Genomic DNA, 20,935 nt, shown 5'->3' on the forward strand with positions numbered 1-20,935 from the left:
AAGTTTGTGTTACTCTTTATTTTAACTAGGTAGCTTTTATTAAAATCAGATTAATGGAGTTTTGGTCATTTAATGGGTGAATTTAATCCAATCACAAATTTGATTACTAATTTAACTTAAATGATTTTGAAAATCTTATTTTGTGTCTCTATATTTTGTTTTAATTTCTCTTTATTTCATGTTTCATTATTTCCTATTAAACTGTTAGCATTTAAAAATTTCTTCTTCTAGAACTCTTCTTCTTAGAAATTACATATTTGTTTCTATGACTTTAATGGACAGTCTTACATTTTTACATGCATATTTAATGTAGGCCAAAGTTAATCCAGTATCCTTATTCTGAATACTTATAAGGACCTTCAACAATTTCAAACCCAAGTCCCCCTTCATTTTCCACTCTTTTGTTGGCTAGCTTTTTGTTTTAAAAAATCATTATTGAGGAATATTACTCAGCCATTAGAAACGACAAATACCCACCATTTGCTTCAACATGGATGGAACTGGAGGGTATTATGCTGAGTGAAGTAAGTCAATCGGAAAAGGACAAACAGTGTATGTTCTCTTTCATTTGGGGAATATAAATAATAGTGAAAGGGAATATAAGGGAAGGGAGAAGAAATGTGTGGGAAATATCAGGAAGGGAGACAGAACATAAAGACTCCTAACTCTGGGAAACGAACTAGGGGTGGTGGAAGGGGAGGAGGGCGGGGGGTGGGGCGGAGTGGGTGGCGGGCACTGGGGGGGACACTTGACGGGATGAGCACTGGGTGTTTTTCTGTATGTTGGTAAATTGAACACCAATAAAAATTAATTTATTAAAAAAATAAATAAAAAAAATAAAAAATCATTATTGAAAAATTTTGATTGTCAATGCTTAAATTTATTAGCATATTATACATTGGCTCACCATCATTTACTACATCCTGTACTTTAGTTTTTCAATCTGAGTACTCATGTCTTCAATTGTGAAGAATTCTCCATAATCATCTCTTTTGGTATTATGTCCAATTCATTTTATTTCCATTTTGGAACTCCTATTATATGGATGATAAATTGTCTCAGTCTATCTGTTATGTCTCAGTCTATCTGTTATGTCCAGTTTCACCTCTTCACTTTTATGCACTGTATTCTGCAGGATTCCTATTCCAAATCACTAATTCTCCAATTTTCTCAACTGTATCAGCATATAGCTGAAACTGTCATTGAATTTTTATTTTCAGATGCCTATTTTTTCAAGAAATTTTAGTGAGAGGTTTTTCAATTTCTGAATGTTGTGTAATTGTTTTTTACTTCAATTCCTTCTTTTATCTCTTTGAATACTTTAAACATGGATTAAATAGCCTTTCAGATGGTTCTCATTTTTAGCTTTCAATAGTATGAACTTTCCTCATTGTATGTGTCTATTCCAGAGTGTTTTTTGTGGTTTATACCTTTAACTTTGAGGTTATTTTTTACTTTGAGGGTTTGTTTTCTATGAAAATCTTCTATACTCCTGGTTATCTTCTGTACTCTTCTATACTTTTGGAAATGGATTTTGCAGTCACCTCTGACAGGGCACTATGTGTTTCATTGCTTGCATTTTTGTGTTTATTACTTGGCATTAGGTTCTTCAACCTCTTGGGCTACTAAACTTGGACATCTACCTGACACTTCATGTAGCTTACTCCTTGTCCATTTATAGCCCCAAAGGATGCATCATTTCTTTGGAATTACTGTAAGCCAGTGATGAAACTTTACTATTTCCCACTTTACAGACATTTTATAAATCCTAGTATCATATTAGGGGATAAGTTTCAATGCCTCCTTTTTTAAAAGATTTTATTTATTTATTCATGAGATACACAGAGAGAGGCAGAGACACAGGCAGAGGGAGAAGCAAACTCCTCACAGGAAGCCCCATGTAGGACTCTCTCCCCAGACTCTGGGATCATGCCCAGGCCGGAATGCAGATGCTCAAATAATGAGTCACCCAGGCATCCCTCAACTCCTCCTTCTCTCATAGGTTGTTGGTCTTCATTTTCTATCCCATGCATACAACAAAACATCATCCCCATTTAGTAGGGCTTATATTCTAATACTCCTAGTTCCAAATTCAACATTATAACTCTGGCCTTAAATTCCTTATTTCTGACACACATGTACCTTTGTTAATATAAAAGTGTATGCTAGCATTCTCCACACATTTCTAAAAGCATTTCTATATTTCAAGTGAGGTGGACGTTATTCTACATTATTTGGGTCTGTAATATGTATTCAACTCCTAGAATTTTTCCTCTATTTTCTATGTTAAGGTTATCCATTGATAAACACTCTCTTGCTTTTTTTCATGGTTATAGTTATACCTTTAATAAATTCTATAACATCTATTTGATTTAGGATAAGGGTACACATGGACACATGGGCTCATTCAACTATTTTGATCTACTATAGGAGGTTGTTTGTTTATCTTTCACATGCTAGGAAAACACACTATCTAAATTATGTTAATTTAAAAATTATGTACATTTGTGCATTTTGCTGAGGCACTTGCTGGGGAGCTGGGCAGAGGGGAGCAGACAGCAACTCCCTGGGATGGGAACAACAGCAAGAGCTGGGGGAACCAATATCCTCTATCATGCTTCCATAGCAGGGCCTACACTTCAAACCTTGAAGTGTTGGCACATTACTTCTGTATGCTTCAGCTGAATGGCTCCAAGGCTATAACTTAGACAATAGTTTTGCCAGCCTCCAGTTCATCACTCTCAGGAACCACATACTGGAGTGCAAGGAAATAAAAAAACAGAAAGCCAGAGAAAATGTGCTGTTTTCACTTCTCCTTTGTGAATTACTTTCCAGTTCAGGCTGAGCAGGAACAATCGGGAAATGAGCAAAAGCCTTGTCCTTAGCTTCTCTCTTGGGAATTCCTTTCTCATTCAGGCTCTTGGTCGAGTCCTCTTCAACATTTCCCTGGGTGTAGGAGTCATGGGATGATCCAGAATTTGAAGAGAAATTACTGGCTTATAATATAAACATGTAACTCAGGAATAGCCAGATGGAAATGATACAGAAGGCAAGGTCTGGGGAAAGCGAGGAGCTTCCATGCCCTCTCTTGGTGCTCACTTTCCCCAAATCTCCATGGTTCATCAACTGTGGAAGCTATCTGAACTCTGTCCTCTTGGGATTTTATGGAGGCTTCAGTATACTAGGAGGTTTATTAATTATAATACCTATTATTATTAATTTACTACCTTTATAGTAAAGCATTCCTTTGTTGTTGTTTTTTTAAGGATTTTATTTATTCATGAGAAACACAGAGAGAAAGGCAGAGGCACAGGCAGAGGTAGAAGCAGGCTCCATGCAGGGAGCCCAACGTGGGACTCATCCCTGGTCTCCAGGATCACCCTGGGCCAAAGGCAGGCGCTAAACCGCTGAGCCACCCGGGCTGCCCTAAAGCATTCCTTTGCAAAAACTAAACTATCTATAGGGCTTTAATTTCCAAATATTATCACCTTATTTCAATGTTTTAAGTTTTCAATGTATCTACCATACTTGTAATCATTCTTTAATCCATGTGTTAAAAACTTTTTTTTTGGCTTTTTAAGTTTTTATTTTATTATTATTTTTAAGTTTTTAATTTAAATTCCAGTTAGTTAACATACAATGTAATATCAGTTTCAGGTATACAATATAGCGATTCAACAGTTCCATACATCCCCAGTGTTTATCACTAGTGCGTTCCTTAATCCCCCTTAATTAACCCATTTCCCCACCCACTTCCTGTTTGATAACCATCGGTTTATTCTCTGTAATTAAGAGTCTATTTCTTAACTTCTTCCTTTGCTCTCTTTTTTCCCCTTTGCTCATTTGTTTCTTAAATTCCACATGTGCAAAATCATATTTGTCTTTCTCTGACTTTTTTTGTTTAGCATTATACTCTCTACTTCCAGAAATGTCATTGCAAATGGCAATATTTCATTCTTCTTTTATGGCTAAATTATCTATATCTATATCTATATCTATCTACTATCTATCTATCTACCTATATCTATCTATCTATCTCCTCTTCTTTATCCCCTCATCAATTGATGGACACTTGGGCTACTTCCATATCTTGGCTATTGTAAAAAATGCTGCTATAAACATAAGGGTGCATATATCTCTTTGAATTAATATTTGTATTCTTTGGGTAAATACTCAGCAATGTGATTGCTAGGATATAGGAGAATTCTATTTTTAACTTTTTGAGGAAACTTTATACTATTTTCCACAGTGGCTGCACCAGTTTGCATTCCCACCAATAGTGCTTGAGTGTTCCTTTTTCTCCATATCCACACCAACATCTGTAGTTTATGTGTGGTTTTCATCCATTCTTACAGATATACAATGATATCCCATTGTAGTTTTGATTTCCATTTCTGTGATGGTAACTGATGAACATCTCTTCATGTATCTGTTGGCCATCTGTATGTCTTTGGAAAAATGCCTGTTCAGAACTTCTGCCCATTTTTAATAGGATTATCTGTTTTTCTGGTGTTGAGTTTTAGAAGTTCTTTATATACTTTGGATACTAACCATTTATCAGATATATCATTTGCAGATATCTTCTCTCATTCTGTATGTTACTTTTTAGTTTTGTTGTTTACTTTGCTATGCAGAAGCTTTTTATTTTGATGTAGTCCCAATAGTTTATTTTTAGTTTGTTTCTGTTGTGTCAAGAAATATGTCTAGAAAAGTTGCTACAGCCGATGTTAAGGAAGTTACCTCCTGTGTTCTCTTCTAGGATTTTGATGGTTTCAGATCTCACATTTAAGTCTTTAATCCATTTTAAGTTTATTTTGGTGTATGGTGCAAGAAAGTGGTCCAGTTGCATTCTTTTGCATGTCGCTGACCAGTTTTCCCAGAACCATTTGTTGAAGAGACTGTCTTTTTCTCATTGGATTTTTTTTCTTGTTTTGTTGAATATTAATTAAACATATAAATGTGGGTTTACTTCTGGGCTTTCTATTCTATTCAATTGATCTATGTGTCTATTTCTGTGTCAGTACCATACTGTTCTGATTACTACAGCTTTGTAATATAACGTGAAGTCCAGACTTATGATGCTACAAGCTTTTTTCCTTTTTAAGATTTTATGTATGTATGTATGTATGTATGTATGTATGTATTTATTTATTTATTTATTTATTTATTTATGAGAGACTCAGAGAGAGAGGCAGAGATATAGGCAGAAGGAGAAGCAGGCTCCCTGCAAGGATCCCGATGTGGGACTCGATCTTGGATCCTGGAATCACACCCTTAGCCCAAGGCAGAAGCCCAATTGCTGAGCCACCCAGGCATCCCTGCTTTTCTTTTTCAATTGCCTTGGGTATTCAGAGTCTTTTGTGGTTCCACGCAAATTTTAGGATTCTTTGTTCTAGTTCTGTGAAAAATGCTGTTGGTATTTTGATAGGTACTGCATTAAATCTGCAGATTGCTTTGGGTAGTATAGACATTTTAACAATATTTGTTCTTCCAATCCATTAGTATGTATTATCTTTCCTTTTTTTGTGTGTCATCTTCAATTTCTTTCATCAGTGTTTTATAGTTTTTAGAGTACAGGTCTTTCACCTCTTAGGTTAGATTTATTCCAAGTTATCTATTACTTTTGGTGCAACTGTAAATGGGATTTTTAAAAAATTTCTTTCTACTGCTTCCTTATTCTTGTATTAAAATGCAACAGATATCTATACATTGATTTTGTATCCTGTGACTTTACTGAATTCATTTATCATTTCTAGCAGTCTTTTGATGGAGTCCTTTAGGTTTTCTATATATAGTACCATGTCATTTACAAATAGTGCAAGTTTTACTTCTTTACTGATTTAGATGCCTTTTATTTCTTTTTGTTGTCTGATTGCTGTAGCTAGGATTTCTAATGCTATGTTGTAGAAAAGTGGTGAGAAAGGACATCCTTGTCTTTTCCTGTCCCCACCACCCCCACAAGGGGGAAAAGTTCTCAGTATTTCTCCATTAAGTATTATATTAGCTGTGGGTTTTTCATAAATGGCCTTTGTTGTGTTGAGATACGTTCCTTCTAAATCTACTTTGTTGAGGGTTTTTATCATGAATGGATGTTGTACTTTGTCAAATGCTTTTTCTGCATCTATTGAAATGATCACTTTGTTTTTATCCTTTCTCTTGTTGATGTGATGTATCACATTGATTCATTTGGACATATTGAGCCACACCTGTAACCCAGGAATAAATCCCACTGGATTGTGGTAAAGATTTTTTTAATGTAATGTTGGATTTGTTTTGCTAGCACTTTGTTGTAGATTTTTTCATAGAGTTTCTTCTTCTTCTTCTTCTTCTTCTTCTTCTTCTTCTTCTTCTTCTTCTTCTTGGTGGTGTCTTTATCTGGTTTTGGTATCAGGGTAATGCTGGTCTCATACAATAAATTTGGAAGTTTTCCCTTCTTTTCTATTTTTTGGAATAGTGTGAGAAGAGTGGACATTAACTCTTCTTTAAATGTTTGTAAATTAGAATTCATTTGTGAAGCCATCTGGTCCTGGACTTTTGTGTTTGGGAGTTTTTTGGTTACTGATTCAATTTCTTTGCTAGTTATTATTGCTCTGTTGAAATCTTCTATTTCTTCCTGTTACAGTTTTTGTAGTTTCTATGTTCATAGGAATTTATCCATTTTTTCTAGGTTGTCCAGTCTGTTGGCATACAGTTTTTCAGAAAATTCTCTTATAATTGTTTGATTTCTGTGGTATTGGGTGTTATTTCCTTTCTTGTTTGTGATGTTATTTATTTGAGTCCTTTCTCTTTTTTTCTTGGTAAGTCTGGCTAGAGGTTTATCAATTTTATTAATTTTTTTTCAAAGAACCAGTTCTTGGTTTCATTCATATATTCTATTTCTTTTTTAGTTCTATGTGCTCTAATCTTTATTATTTCCTTCTTTCCCTTGGCTTTAGGTTTTGTTTGTTGTTCTTTTTCTAATTCCTTTAGATACAAAGTTAGTTTGTTTATTTGAGATTTATCTTGTTTCATGAGGTAGGACTGTATTGCTGTAATCTTCCCTCTTAAAACCACTTTTGCTACATCTCAGAGGCTTTGGACCATTGTGTTTTCATTTCCATGTATTTTTTTAAAGATTTTATTCCATGTATTTTTTTAAAAGATTTTATTTGACAGAGAGAGAGAGAGAGAGAGAGCAAAAGAGCACAAATGGGGAGCAGCAGAGGGAGAGGGAGAAGCAGGCTCCCCACTGAGCAGGGAGCCTGACTAGAGGCTTGATCCTAAGATCTTGGGATCATGACCTGAGCCAAAGGCAACTTTGATTTCCTGGTTGATCCATTCCTTGTTTAGCAGCATGTTTAGTAGCATGCTATTTAACCTCGTTCCAGATTTTTCCTTCTGTGTGACTTCTAGTTTCAGTGTTGTGGTCAGAAAAGATGCATGGTATGGTTTCAATCTTCTTGAATTTGTTGAGGTTTGTTTGTGGGCTAATATGTTATCTATTCTGGAGAATGTTCCATGTACACTCGAAAAGAATGTGTATTCTGCTATTTTAGGATAGAATGTACTCATTTTATCTGTTAAGTCAATCTGGCTCAATGTACCATTCAAAGCCATTGTTACCTTGTTGATTTTCTATTTACACTATCTATCCATTGATAGAAGTGGGGTGTTAAAGTTTCCTACTACTAGTGTATTATCAGTTTGTTCCTTTATGTTTTTTATTAATGGTTTTATGTATTTGGGTGCTCCTGTGTTGGGTGTATACATATTTACAATTGTTAATATTATCTTCTTGGATTGTCCTCTTTATTATTATGCAGTATCCTTCTTTGTCTCTTGTTACACTCTTTGTTTTAAAGTCTATTATGTCCAATATAAGTATTGCTAGTTATATTTAGGTCTGAAGTGAGTCTTTTGTAGGCAGCATGTAGATAGGCGTTTGGTTTTTTACATATTCTGTCACCCTATGTCTTTACATTGAAGCATTTAGTCCATTTACATTCAAAATAATTATTGATAGATATTTGCTTATTGTCATTTTATTTTCTACTTTGTGATTGTTTCTGAAGATTTTCTCTGATGCTTTCCTTTTCTTTTTCATGGTTTGCTGATTTTCTTTAGTGATATGTTTGGATTTCTTTCTCTTTATTCTTTGTATATTTACTAGTGGTTTTTTATTTGAGGTTACCAGTAGGTTTGTATATAACCTTTTCTTCATATTACAGTCTATATTAAGTTCATGGTCATGAAAATTTGAACCCATTCTTTACTCTCCTCCTCCCCACATTTTAGATATATGTTGTTATATTTCACATATTTTTATTTTGTGAATTCCTTGACTGGTTTTCTACAGAAATATTTATTTTTATTGCTTTTGTATTTCCTACCTTTATACTCTCACTTTGGTCTTTCCTTTCTACTCAAAGTGTTCCCTTCAATATTTCTTGCAGGGCTGGTTTAGTGGTCATGAACTCCTTTAGGTTTTGTTTGGGAAATTCTTTGTCTCTCCACCTTTTCTGAATGATAGCCTTGCTGGATAGAGTATTCTCAGGTGCAGATTTTTCCCCTTCAGCACTTTGAGTATATCATACTACTCCCTTCTGGCTTGGAATACTTCTGCTGAAAAATCTTCTGCTAGCCTTATGGGTTTTCCCTGGTAAGTTACTGACTTATTTTGTCTTGCTCCTTCAAAATTTTTTTTCTTTACCACTATATTTCACCAACTTAATTACAATATGTCTTGGTGTGTGTCTGCTTTTGTTTGATATGGGTTCTCTGTGTCTCTTGGACCTGGATATCTGTTTCCTTCCCCAGATTAGGGACATTTTCAGCTCTTATTTCTTCAAATAAATTTTCTGACCACTTTTCTCTCCCTTCTTCTCCTGGGACTCCTATAATACAAATGTTATCATGCTTTATGGAGTCTCTGAGTTCCCTAATTCTATTCTTGTTTTGCATAATTCTTTTTTATCTCTTATGTTCAGCTTGATTACTTTCCATCATTCTGTCTTCTGGGTTGTCAATTCATTCCTCTCCTTCTAACCTCTATTCATTCCATGAGGCATGTTTCTCATTTTCTTTATTGTGCCCTTTATCTCTGCTATGTTATTCCTTATCTCTGTGTTAAGGGTCTCACTCTTGTCTTCTACTCTTCTCAGGTCCAGTGAGTATCCTTATGATCAATGCTTTAAATTCTCTACCAAGGCATGTTACTTATATGTTTCACTTAGATCTCTGGCTGTGACCTTGTCCTGTTCTTTCATTTGGGATAAATTTCTCTGTCTTCTCATTTTGTCTACATCTCTGTGCCTGTTTCTCTGTGTTAGAAACATTAGCTATGTCTCTTGTTCTAAGGGAAATGGCCTTACAAAGAAGAGGTCCTGAAGTGCCCTGCTATGTAATGTCTCCTATTCCCCAGGGCTTGGCGCTTCTGGGAATGTCTTCAATGTATGCTGCATATTCTCTGCTGTTTCATCCTGACTGCTTTATCTTTCAAGCCAATTATCTGCAGAGTCTTTCTTTGCCTGTGGTAGGCAGTGTTTGGTCCCTAGATGTTTTAACTAGGTGTGCTTTGGTCTGTTTATGAAATGAGACCTGTTACCACTGCTGGCAGAACAGAGGCCCTGCAAAACTCCCACAATGGAACGCATGGTGAGAACAGGGGTTTGGGCTGGTCTTCTGGGGGAGGTGGCCTGCTGCACTGGGACTGAGCAAGATGTTTTTGTTCTTGTTTTTAATTAAATTCAATTAGCCAACATATAGTACATCATTAGTTTCAGATGTAGAGTTCAATAATTCATCAGTTGCATACATCAGTTTCAGATGGATGGTTCCACTGGAGTGTGTGTGTGTGTGTGGGGGGGGGGGGTGGGTGAAGTTTGGTATACATAAGTTAGTTAGCAAATATTGGCACTGCACTGATTTCCCACAGGTAGCCCTGTGCTTATGCTGAGGGTCAGAGGAGGGAAATGGTTCTGGCCAATTCCTTTATTCCCAGAGGTATCTCTCCATGAATGTGGCCTCTCTAGGACTCACTCACAAATGAGGGAATAATCTTTCTAGTGTGTGCTGTAGGGAATCTTCCTAATCACTGTTTCCATGCTGTATGTCTGCTAGTTGTTTGCTTGACTTCTCCCCAAGAGCAGTGCAGTACCCTCTGGGCTCTATCCCAGTCAAGCCCACCAACCTTTAAAACTCTAGACTTTAAGTCCCACTGGTAGCAAGAACTCATAAAATTCAGCTCCTTTCACTTTCTGAGCCAAATGGTATGGGGATTCATTTTTTCTGTGTGCTCCCCTGTGTGTTAGTCTATTTCTCACCCTTCTCTGGAACCATGGCTCCCTCCCTGATCTATTCTCTCCCAAATTGCATCTCTGCACTTCCTATCTTCTTCAATGTGGCCTCTCCTCTACCTGTAGTTGTGGAGTTTATTATGACAGTCTTCAGGTCAATTTCTGGTGTATTTAGGATAATTTGATAGTATCCAGTTGTATTCATGGAAAGAGGCAAGCCTAGGATCCTCCTACTCCATGGCCATCTTCCATCCTTGGACCAGATGTTTTTGTTTTTGTTTTAAATTCAATTAGCCAACATATAGTTGGCTAAAAACATCATTAGTTTTAGATGGTGAGTTCAATAATTCATCAGTTGCAGATAATACCCAGTGCTCATCACATCACATGCCCTCCCTGATGCCTATCACCCAATTACCCCATCCTCCCGCTTCCCCTCCAGCAATCCTCAGTTCATCTCCTATAATTGAAGATTCTCTGGACCAGACATTATAACCTTTTTCTCTCAAGATCCCTTCGTTGCCTTAAAAATTATTGAGAAGCTCACAGAGCTTTTGCTTTAGGTGGGTTAGATCTAGCAATATTTACCATGAGACAAATTAAAACTGAGAAATTTGAAGATATTTATTAATTTATTTTGAAAACTATAGTAAACCCATAAATGTTAACATGATATATATTTTATGAAAAAAATTTAAAAATAATTGTTTTCCAAGACAAAAAAATGAGAAAAATGTTTGTTTTACATTTTTACATTACAAAATGTCTTTAATATCTGTCTTAATATAAAACAACTGAATTATCATCTGCCCTCCTATATTGAAGCTATCGGTATATGTTGTTTTGGTGGAAGGAAGCACGTTGTTTTGGTGGAGAGAATCTATCCTCACATAGATATATAGTTGGAAAACGGTAGACCTCATGAACTTCTGGAAAAGGTCTGTGGAGCTCTCAAATATATCTGAAGTATCATTGTACTCTAAGCAAATTTTGCTGAAAAATTAGTTTGGAAAATTCTCCTTCTAGAAAACATGACAGATTAGAAGGAAATAATATAGTAGTGATATATGAGGGATATATAAAATTTTAAAAAATGTTTTACCTGGGTTAAATTGTGAAATAAATTTCTGTTGGGAAAAAGAGGAATCATATTTTAGTAAACAGCACACTAAATATTAGTTTGAATATTCCACGTTCAATATACATGTTTCTAAGTCCTTCAATATATTCTATTACAGATACATAAACAAATACCAAATGTTTAAAAAAGCTACATATGTCTATGATTAAACATAACTATTGATTCTCACATGCCATTATGTGTCAAAAGACTGAGAGTCTTGGGACGCCTGGGTGGCTCAGCGGTTGAGCGCCTATTTTTGCACAGGGCCTGATCCCGGATTCCCAGGATTGAGTCCCACATCAGGCTTCTTGCATGGAGCCTGCTTCTCCTCCCTCTGTCTGTGTCTCTGCCTCTCTTTCTGTGTCTCTCACGAATAAATAAATAATATCTTTAAAAAAAAAGACTGAGAATCTTGAATCTGCATGCTGCCTTAACAATACTACAATTTTACATAGGCAAAGTTGTATGAGAAATCTTTAAAATGTGACATGATCATTTTGCCTAAGAAAACCTGTAGTGTTTACCTGCTGTAATTTATGTCAAAAACGGGTTCATCAATTAGCACTGCAAATCCTTTGTTAATCAGCCTTTCAATGTAAATTTTCTGAAAGGGACAACATTCATTTATATGTTAGGTTGCGTGTTTTTTGGAAAGTGATTTTTTTCATTTAAAGATATCTATATTTTCCTTATCATATAATCTCTAAAATTCAGTGCCTCAGAACTATGTTCTCTTATTTGCTGATTGCTGCACAATGCCCAGTACACTGTTATGTATAAAACAAATGAAGATATTTTGGGAATCAGTAAATATGTGTGCAGTGAGTTTCTGAGACCATATAACGAAAATAATATTTCATATGATCAGTCTGATTTTAGAAATAATATAAGTACTATAAATCTTGATAGGCAAATGTGTTAAGAGTTCACAAAGGACTAGGTTGATCAAAAAGATCCATCGCTCCAGGGCTGGTATGTCTGCCCTGGGTTATGCTACTTGTCAGAGGTACAGGAAATAAGAACAGAAGTAGGTCACTGAGTTACCTGTCTATCTGGGAAGGAAAATTTAAAGGTAAAAGGAGAAATGTACTGATAATACGTGAAAGACTTTATTTAGTTTTAATTACTCAAAAGCTTATAAAAAGTAACCTGGTAGAGAAATCGACTTGGTTGATGTTAAAGTAACAATGATTCCCATGGAAAATTAGCAACAGTCTGCTGGATCTTTTATCAGTTTGCATAGCTTTCTTGACGTGGTGTACAGACTGAAGTGTAGAGTGAGAAGAGGGCCAAGGAAAGAAACCTGAAGGGAGCTGACATTAAAGTTAAGGATAGATCATAAAAAGGCAAAGAAAAAACTGAGAAAGCATAATTAATTACAGAAATAAAAAAGGCTGATGTCACCAAGATGGTGCAGTAGAAGCCAGCCTACTTGCCCCCACAAAGATCAACAATTAGACAGCTATCTACAAACAGAAACAGTTCTGGAAATACTCAAGAGTCCACTTAAGAAACTTTAACATAGTGGAACAAAAACCTGAGAACAACTGCACAAAAAAGAAAGAAAGAATGCTTCATTTTGTCCTTATCACCCTATCCACTGAGCTGGCACTGCTCAGTGCCAAGAGGGAACTCACCAGCTAGGGTTCCCCTCCCCAGGAAAAGGAGAGCAGAGAGAGTGACCAGCTTCCTCAGCCTTTCTGGGTACTGCATGAAGGACCTGTTTGGTTTCATCGCACCCAAGGACTGGCAGAGCTGAGATGTATAGAGATGACTAGAAGCATGGAAGAAGGGAATGGGCCACCAGCGTCAGCCACACAATGGGAGCAACCAGTGTTTCCAGTGACCTGCTCTCTGCAGAGGACCTGGAAACTTCCACCACAGAAGAAACCAGTGATCAGTACAGCCACCAAGGACCTCTGCAGACTTCACTGGTTTTTACCCCACAAATTTTTGCACTTGCATATGCCAGCTGTCTGCATCCCTTCTCACTCCCCTACCCTCACCACTGCCAGAGAATGGGATCCACACAGGCAGCTAGCCCCATGCCTCTAAGCTGTGCAAGTATAAGATGCAGCCTAGAACCCCACAGCTGACCTCCACTCCCTTGTGGGTACTTGGAGCTAGCTTCTCCAAATGTGTACCTATAATAAGCTCCCTATCCCAATTCCCATTATTTGTTCTGCTACCATGGGCATGTCTGTGACAAGACCCTACAGCTATGGGAATGGATCCCAATGGCCAAGGCTCTCAAAGCTATTTATGAGCCTAGATCTGGCACTGTCTACTATCACTTGCCTCCACTGCTGTGCCTACATCTGTAGTGAGACTCCACAGCCACAAGAGAGCACATAAATAGTCAGGGTTCCTACAACGGCCAGTTTGCCTATTCAACCACGCCCTTGCCCTCAACATTATGTGTGTGTCTGAAACAGTTCACAGAAAACTATGGCAGGCCCCCACAGCTGAGTATGTGCACATCACTGTCTTGGGCCACTATCACTTCCTGCTCTGGTCTCTAGTCACTGGACCTGGAGGAGCTGCTGAGAACCCTAACAGCCCTTGTAGTCACTGTGGACACACAGTGCTTGCCAAATACCACACAATTGTTGATGTTATGGACCCCAGTGACCTGAGCTAATGAGACATCATGCCTCCCTGGACCCAAAGATTCTACATGCTCCTGAGGTGCCCTACATCACAAAACCTGGGGTCATAGCATGCTCTACCCACAGGTGACTTTTCTTAGCAAAGTCTATCTCCCAAAGTTTGGAAGAGGTGACTGCTTCTTTAAATATGTAGATACTTATGTGAGGCCAAAAGGAACATGACGAATCAGGGAATCCTTATATTACCAAAGGAACACAGTAAATTCCTGTAATGGGTCCCCCCAAATGGAGATAAATATCCTAAAAAGGAATCCAAAATATGGTTCTAATGATGACCAAAGAGCTACAAGAGAAAAAAGATCAACAATTTAATGAAATCAGAAAAATAGGAGAACAAAATGAGAAATTTAAAGATAGAATACGTAAAAAGAAAACAACAATCCAGAAATTTTCAAGCTAAGGAATATAATGACTACACTGAAGAATTTACAAGAGAGCTCCAACAGCAGACTGGACCAAACAGAAGAAAAAATCAGCAAACTCAAAGGCAGAATATTTGCAAATACTCAGTTCAGAAAACTAAATAAATAAATAAAAAGGAAAGACCAAAAATTGTGAGGCTTACGGGATACCGTTAAGAGAAACAGTCTATGTATCACTAGGATCCCATAAAGAGAAGAGAAGGAGAAACTTAAAGATAACATGGCTGAGAACTTCCCAAACCTAGGGAAAGATTAAATATTCAAGTCATAGGGATGCCTGCGTGGCTCAGTGATTGAGTGTCTGCCTTTAGCTCAGGGTGTGATCCTGGAATCTCAGGATCAAGTCCCACAACAGACTCCCTACAAGAAGCCTGCTTCTCTCTCTCTGTCTATGACTCTGCCTCTGTCTGTGTGTCACTCATGAATAAATAAATAAAATCTTTAAAAAAATAATTCAAGTTCATAAAGTTGTTCCCCCAACATTTCAATCTAAAATGATCTCCTCCACAACATTATAATAAAATTGTCTAAAGCCAAAGACAAAAAGAGAATTTTTAAAACAGCAGGAGAAAAAAATTCCTCTCATACAAAGGAATCTCATTTAGGTGAAGAGTGGATTTCTCAGCAGAAACATTACAGGTCAGAAGAGCATGAGATGATGTATTTAAAGTGCTAAAAGAAAAAACTGCCAAGCAAGAACACTTTACCAGTAAATCTGTCCTTTAGAAGTGAAGGCAAGATAAGGACTTTCCCAAACAAATTAAAATTGAGGGGATTTATCACCACTAGACTTGCCTCATAAGAAATGCTGAAAGGATTTCTTCAAGCTGATATAAAAGGTCTATAGTAAAAGAAAACATGAAAATATATAACAAACTAGAGTAAAGGTAAATATATAATGAGATTCTGAATTAAGTTAATATCATAACAAGGTGGTGTGTTAGCCACTTAACTTTAATATAAAAGTGAAAGGACAAAATTATTAAAAATAGTTATACAATAATTTGGCAATGGATACACAACATAAAGAAATAGAGAGTTCTGAGATAATGGCAGAATTAGAGGATCCTAAGTTCACTGCATCCCACATAGAACAGTCACACGAGTGCAACTAACACAGAAGATGACCCAAAACTGACAGAACAGACTTTCCACAATTAATCACAGAGAGGAAGCTACATCAAAAAAGGTAGGAAGGGCAGAAACATAGTTGGGAACCAAACACTTTGGCAAGATTAATCAGAAACAGGAGGGACACTATAAGCATGGAGAAGCAAGAGCATCAGACTCCACACCAGGCACCCCAGGTATGGGCAACCCAAACTGGGAAGATGAGTACCCAGGACATTTGGCTCTAAAACCCAATGGGGCTCAATTTCATGAGTTTTTACAATCAGCAATTAACCTTGAATACTATAAAAATCAGTGGGCTCAGCTCCAGGAGGGCCATAGGGCAACAGGAAACTGAATCCCCACTCTTAAAGGGCCAGCATAATAAATAAATCCAGTCACAATACAGTATAGAAGCAGTAGTTTGGAAAGTGCCTGAGGTATACAGCAGATATTTACTGAGGTATAGATTTATTTACTAATCTCAGAATGTACACTGGAAGGGCAGGGAGGATCTTTAGGAGACTTCTCCAAGAAAAAAAGAGCTGGCAGTCATCATTTCTCTGACCCCCACCTCCGCCCCCGCACCAGCCTAGACAGCTGAAACTTGTGGGAACCAGCATGAAGACAATCCATATATCTTGCTAACACTCCATGTTCTGCTTCCACACTCTCCTGAATGTCCACCCCATCCAACCTATCCGACTTGGCAGGTGTCCCTTCAAAGTGGCTCCTGCTCCAACACACCTTGCAAAAGCAGTCTTGGCAGGGACCAATGGCTCTCCAAAGTGACTCCAGCCCTGGGGAGAGGGGAAAATAGACACACACACACACACACACACACACACACACACACCAGTGTTTCCACAGTCCCAGCAGCTGAACCTTGTAGCTGGCAGTGCAAACTGAGTGCCCTACTGATCAGTCTGGTCTGACTGTGGCTCCACTCACAAACAAAAAACTCTCAGGGGCAGCACAGGAATAAAGCCCTGTAGTTCAATGTGACTGCAGCACCCAAAGTCTCACTGTCAACTCCACCCACCAACAAAAGCCACTGAAGGGACTGGCAGGGAGAGGACCTTGCAGTTGGTGCAAGTGCAGCCTCAGCAAACAGAATTGGGGGCACATCTAGTCTGTCAGATTCCACCCACCAATGGAGGCCTTTTGGGATAAGGCAGGAGAGTGCTCTATAGGTTGGTGAGACTACAAGTGAGGATAGGCACCTACTCTGACTTCTGACATGGCCAAATTGGAAAACGACAGTTGCTCCAGATTGGCACAGGGACTAAATCCCACCAGGTGCACCCACAAAAGGCAAAAGGCCCCAGTGCGGCCAGCTGGACTAAAGGCAAATGTGGCTCAGCCACAACAATAGGCCACACACAACCCACATAGGAGAGAGCCCTGAAGTGCCTGGTTCTGGTGAACCTAGTGGCAACCACAGATCCAAAACCTTAAGGAGATGCACAATAAATAAAGAGAAAGAAATCCAAGTTTATCACTGAAGAAAGCCATCAAACCACCAGGGAATTAAGAAAAAGAAAAAGAAAGGAACCAAGAGGAACTACAAAAACAACAAGGAAACAGGCAATAAGTACACACCCATCAATAGTTACTTTATATGTAAAAAAATGTGTTTCAATCACTTATGTTAAAAGACACAGGGCGACTGAATAGATAAAAAAGTAAGATGTAAAAAAAAAGTAAGATGTATCTATATGCTGCCTACAACAGACTCACTTTAGACCTCTAGACACATGCAGATTGAAAAATAAAAGGATGGGAAAACATTTACTATGAAAATAGAAGTGAATGGAAAGCTGAGGTGGCAATACTTATATCAAACAAAAATAGACTTTAAAACAAAGACTAACAAGAGAGAAAGAAGGATACCATATAATGATAGAAGGAACAATGCAACAAGAGGACATAGCAATTGTAAATATTAAAAAAAACTTTAAATATTTATGCACCCAATATGGGAGCACATAAAATATAAAGCAACTATTAACAGATATAAAGGAAGAAGTTGACAGTAACATCTTAATATCACACTTTAATCAATGGATAAGTCATAGAGACAGACATCAACAAGGAAAACAGTGGCTTTGAATACACATTAAGCCAGATGGATCAAACAGATGTTCCGAACATTCGATCCAAAACCAGCAGAATACTCATTCTTTTCAAGAGCACATTACACATTCTACAAAATAGATCACATATTAGACAGCAAAACAAGTCCCAATAAATTAAGAAAAGATATCATGCATCTTTCCTGACCACAATGGTATGTATGAAACTAGAAATGAATCACAAGAAAAAAATCTGGAAAGGACACAAATACACGAGGCCAAATAATATGCTACTGAACAATTAAATGGGTCAAAGAGGAAATAAAAAAAATACAAAGAGACAAGGAAAAATGAAAACGCAACGGTCCAAAATCTTTGGGATGCAGCAAAAGCTGTTCTAATAGAAGCCTAATTAAAAAAATAAGAGCAATCCCAAATAAAAAAGCTAACCTTATGCCTACCAGAACAAAGCCTCAGGTCAGTAGAAGGAAAAAAAAAGATTAGAGCAGAAATAAATGAAATCAAGACTAAAAAAACAATAGAATGGATTAATAAAACCAGGAGCTGGTTCTTTGAAAATATCAACCAAACTGATAAACAGTTTGTTGAACTCATCAAAAAGAGAGACAGAAAGACAGACAGATAGACATACACACAGAGGGAGAGAGAGAGAGAGAACTGAAAATCAGAAATAAATGAGGAGAAATAACAACCAACATCACAGAAATAAAAACAATTATAAGAGAATATTATGGAAAATTATATGCCAACAAATTGGATAACCTAGAATGAATGGATAAATTCCTCGAAACATAGTCCATATTTTCATGGATTGGGAGAACCAATATTGTTAAAATATCAATACTGCACAAAGGAATCTACAGATTTAATGTAATCACTATCAAAATACCAACCACATTTTCCATAGAACTAGAAAAAAAAATCCTAAAATTTGTGTGGAACCACAAAAGATCCCAAATAGCCAAAGCAATCTTGAGATAGAAGAACAAAGTTGGAGGTATCATAATTCCAGATTTCAAGATATACTACAAAGCTGTAGTAATCAAAACAGCATGGTACTGGCACAAAAATAGACACATAGAGCAACAGAACAGAATCAACAGCCTAGAAATAAACCCATGATTTTATGGTCAATTAATCATGACAAAGAATGCTAATGTATACATTGCAGAAAAGACAGTTTCTTCAACAAACAGTGCTGGGAAAATTGGACAGCTACATGTAAAACAATGAAACCAGACCACTTTCTTATACCATGCACAAAAATATACTCAAAATGGATTAAAGACTTAAACATGAGACCTGAAACCATAAAACTCTGAGAACATAGGCAGTAATTTCTTTTCATCAGTAGAAACATTTTCCTAGATATATCTCCTCAGTTGAGGGAAATAAAAGCAAAAGCAAACTATTGAGATTACATCAAAGTAAAAAACTTTGACACAGTAAAGGAAACCATCAACAAAATAAGAAGACAACCTACTGAATAAGAGAAGATATCTGCAAATCATATATCCAGTAACAGGTTATTATCCAAGATACACAAATAACTTACACAACTCAACACTATAAAAACCCAAATAATCCAGTTTAAAAAGAGGACCCAAATAGATATTTTTCCAAAGAAGACATATGGATGACCAATAGAGACATGAAAAAGATGTTCAACACCATCATCAGGGATGATCATCAGGGAAATGCAAATCAAAACCACAGTGAAATATTCCCTCACATCTGTCAGATGGCTAGAATAAAAAACAAAAACAAATAATAAGTGTTAGCAAGGATGTGGAGGCAAATGAACTGTCATGCAGTATTGATGGGAATGCAAATTGGCACAGCCCCTCTGAGAAAAAGTATGGAGGTTCCTCAAAAAAATAAAAAATAGAATTACCACATGATCAAGTAATTTTACTACTATTTACCCAAAGAATAGGAAATCATTAATTTGAAAAGATATATGCACCTGTTTGTGTATGTTTATTGTAGCATTATTTACAATAGCCAAAATATGGAAGCAACCCAAGTGTTCACAGATATGGTATATACATAATGGAATATCACTCAGCTATAAAAATGAAATGAAACCTTGCCATTTGCAACAACATGGGAGGACATAGAGAGTATAATGCTAAGTGAAATAAGTCACTCAGAGAAAGACAAATATCATATAATTTCACTCATGTGCTATTTAAGAAACAAAGACAAACAAGCAAAGAAATAAAAGAGACAAGCAAAAACCAGAATCTTAAATATAAAGAAGAAAATGGTGGTTGCCAAGAGTGGGTGGGGGCATTGGTGAAATAAATAAGGAAATTAAGAGTGCACTCATCTTGATGAGCACTGAGTAATGTACAGAATTGTTAAATCATTATAGTGTACACCTAAAGCTAATATAACACTGTATGTTAATTATATTTGAGTGAAAAATAACATAAAAATATATTAAACATTTTTAAGAGATGTAAATAGTGACAGCAAGACATAAAATATAGGGTGGAAAATAAAACAGTAGAGTGTTTGCATATGATACAAGGTAAGCTGCTAGCAGCCCCAAATAGACTGCTGTTATAACTATATGATGTTTCAAGTAAACCAAAGGGTAATCACAGCAAAAAAGAAACAAAACCAAACCAAACCCAGCTATCATAGGTACATACAAGATAAAGAGAAGGGACTCAAAGTATATCATTGTGGAAGATCATTAATTTACAAAGGGACAGCAAAAAAAAAAAAAAAAAGAGTAGGGACATAATTAATAAAATGGAATTGGTAAGTCCTTACCTAACAATAATTACTTTTAATGTAAATGGATTAAATTCTCCAATCAAAAGGTATAGAACGGGCGCATGGATAAAAAATAAGACCCGATTATATGCTACTTATGAAAGACTCAGTTCAGCTTTGGGGACATACATAGGCCCAAAGTGAAGGGATGGAAAAAGGCAACTCATGCAAGTGGAAGCCAAAATAGAGTGGGGTAGCTATATTTATATCAGAAAAATAGATTGTTAAGTTTAAAAGTTTAATATGAGACAAAGAAGGTAATTACATAATAATAAGCCAATTCACCAAGAGGATATAACAGTTGTAAATAAATATGCACCCAATATCAGAGCACCATGTATTAAACAAATACTAACCAATCTGAAGGGAGCAATACACAATAATAGAATAATAGGAGACTTTAGTACTGCATTTTCAACAATGGACAGATAATCTAAATAGATAATCAATAAGA

General features: G+C 36.6%; 1 protein-coding gene across 1 annotated transcript in view; it reads right to left on the reverse strand.

Annotated features, from left to right (window-relative positions):
* Positions 1-20,935, reverse strand: part of CATSPERE (catsper channel auxiliary subunit epsilon) — a 186,957-nt gene that overhangs the window by 130,682 nt on the left and 35,340 nt on the right. Inside the window, exon 6 of the mRNA XM_072733729.1 lies at positions 11,377-11,401. Within this exon, the coding sequence (XP_072589830.1) occupies positions 11,377-11,401 (25 nt within the window). The remainder of the gene's footprint in view (positions 1-11,376; positions 11,402-20,935) is intronic.

Source organism: Vulpes vulpes, chromosome 13 (genome assembly GCF_048418805.1).
Source record: "Vulpes vulpes isolate BD-2025 chromosome 13, VulVul3, whole genome shotgun sequence".
Taxonomy (NCBI): Eukaryota; Metazoa; Chordata; class Mammalia; order Carnivora; family Canidae; genus Vulpes; species Vulpes vulpes.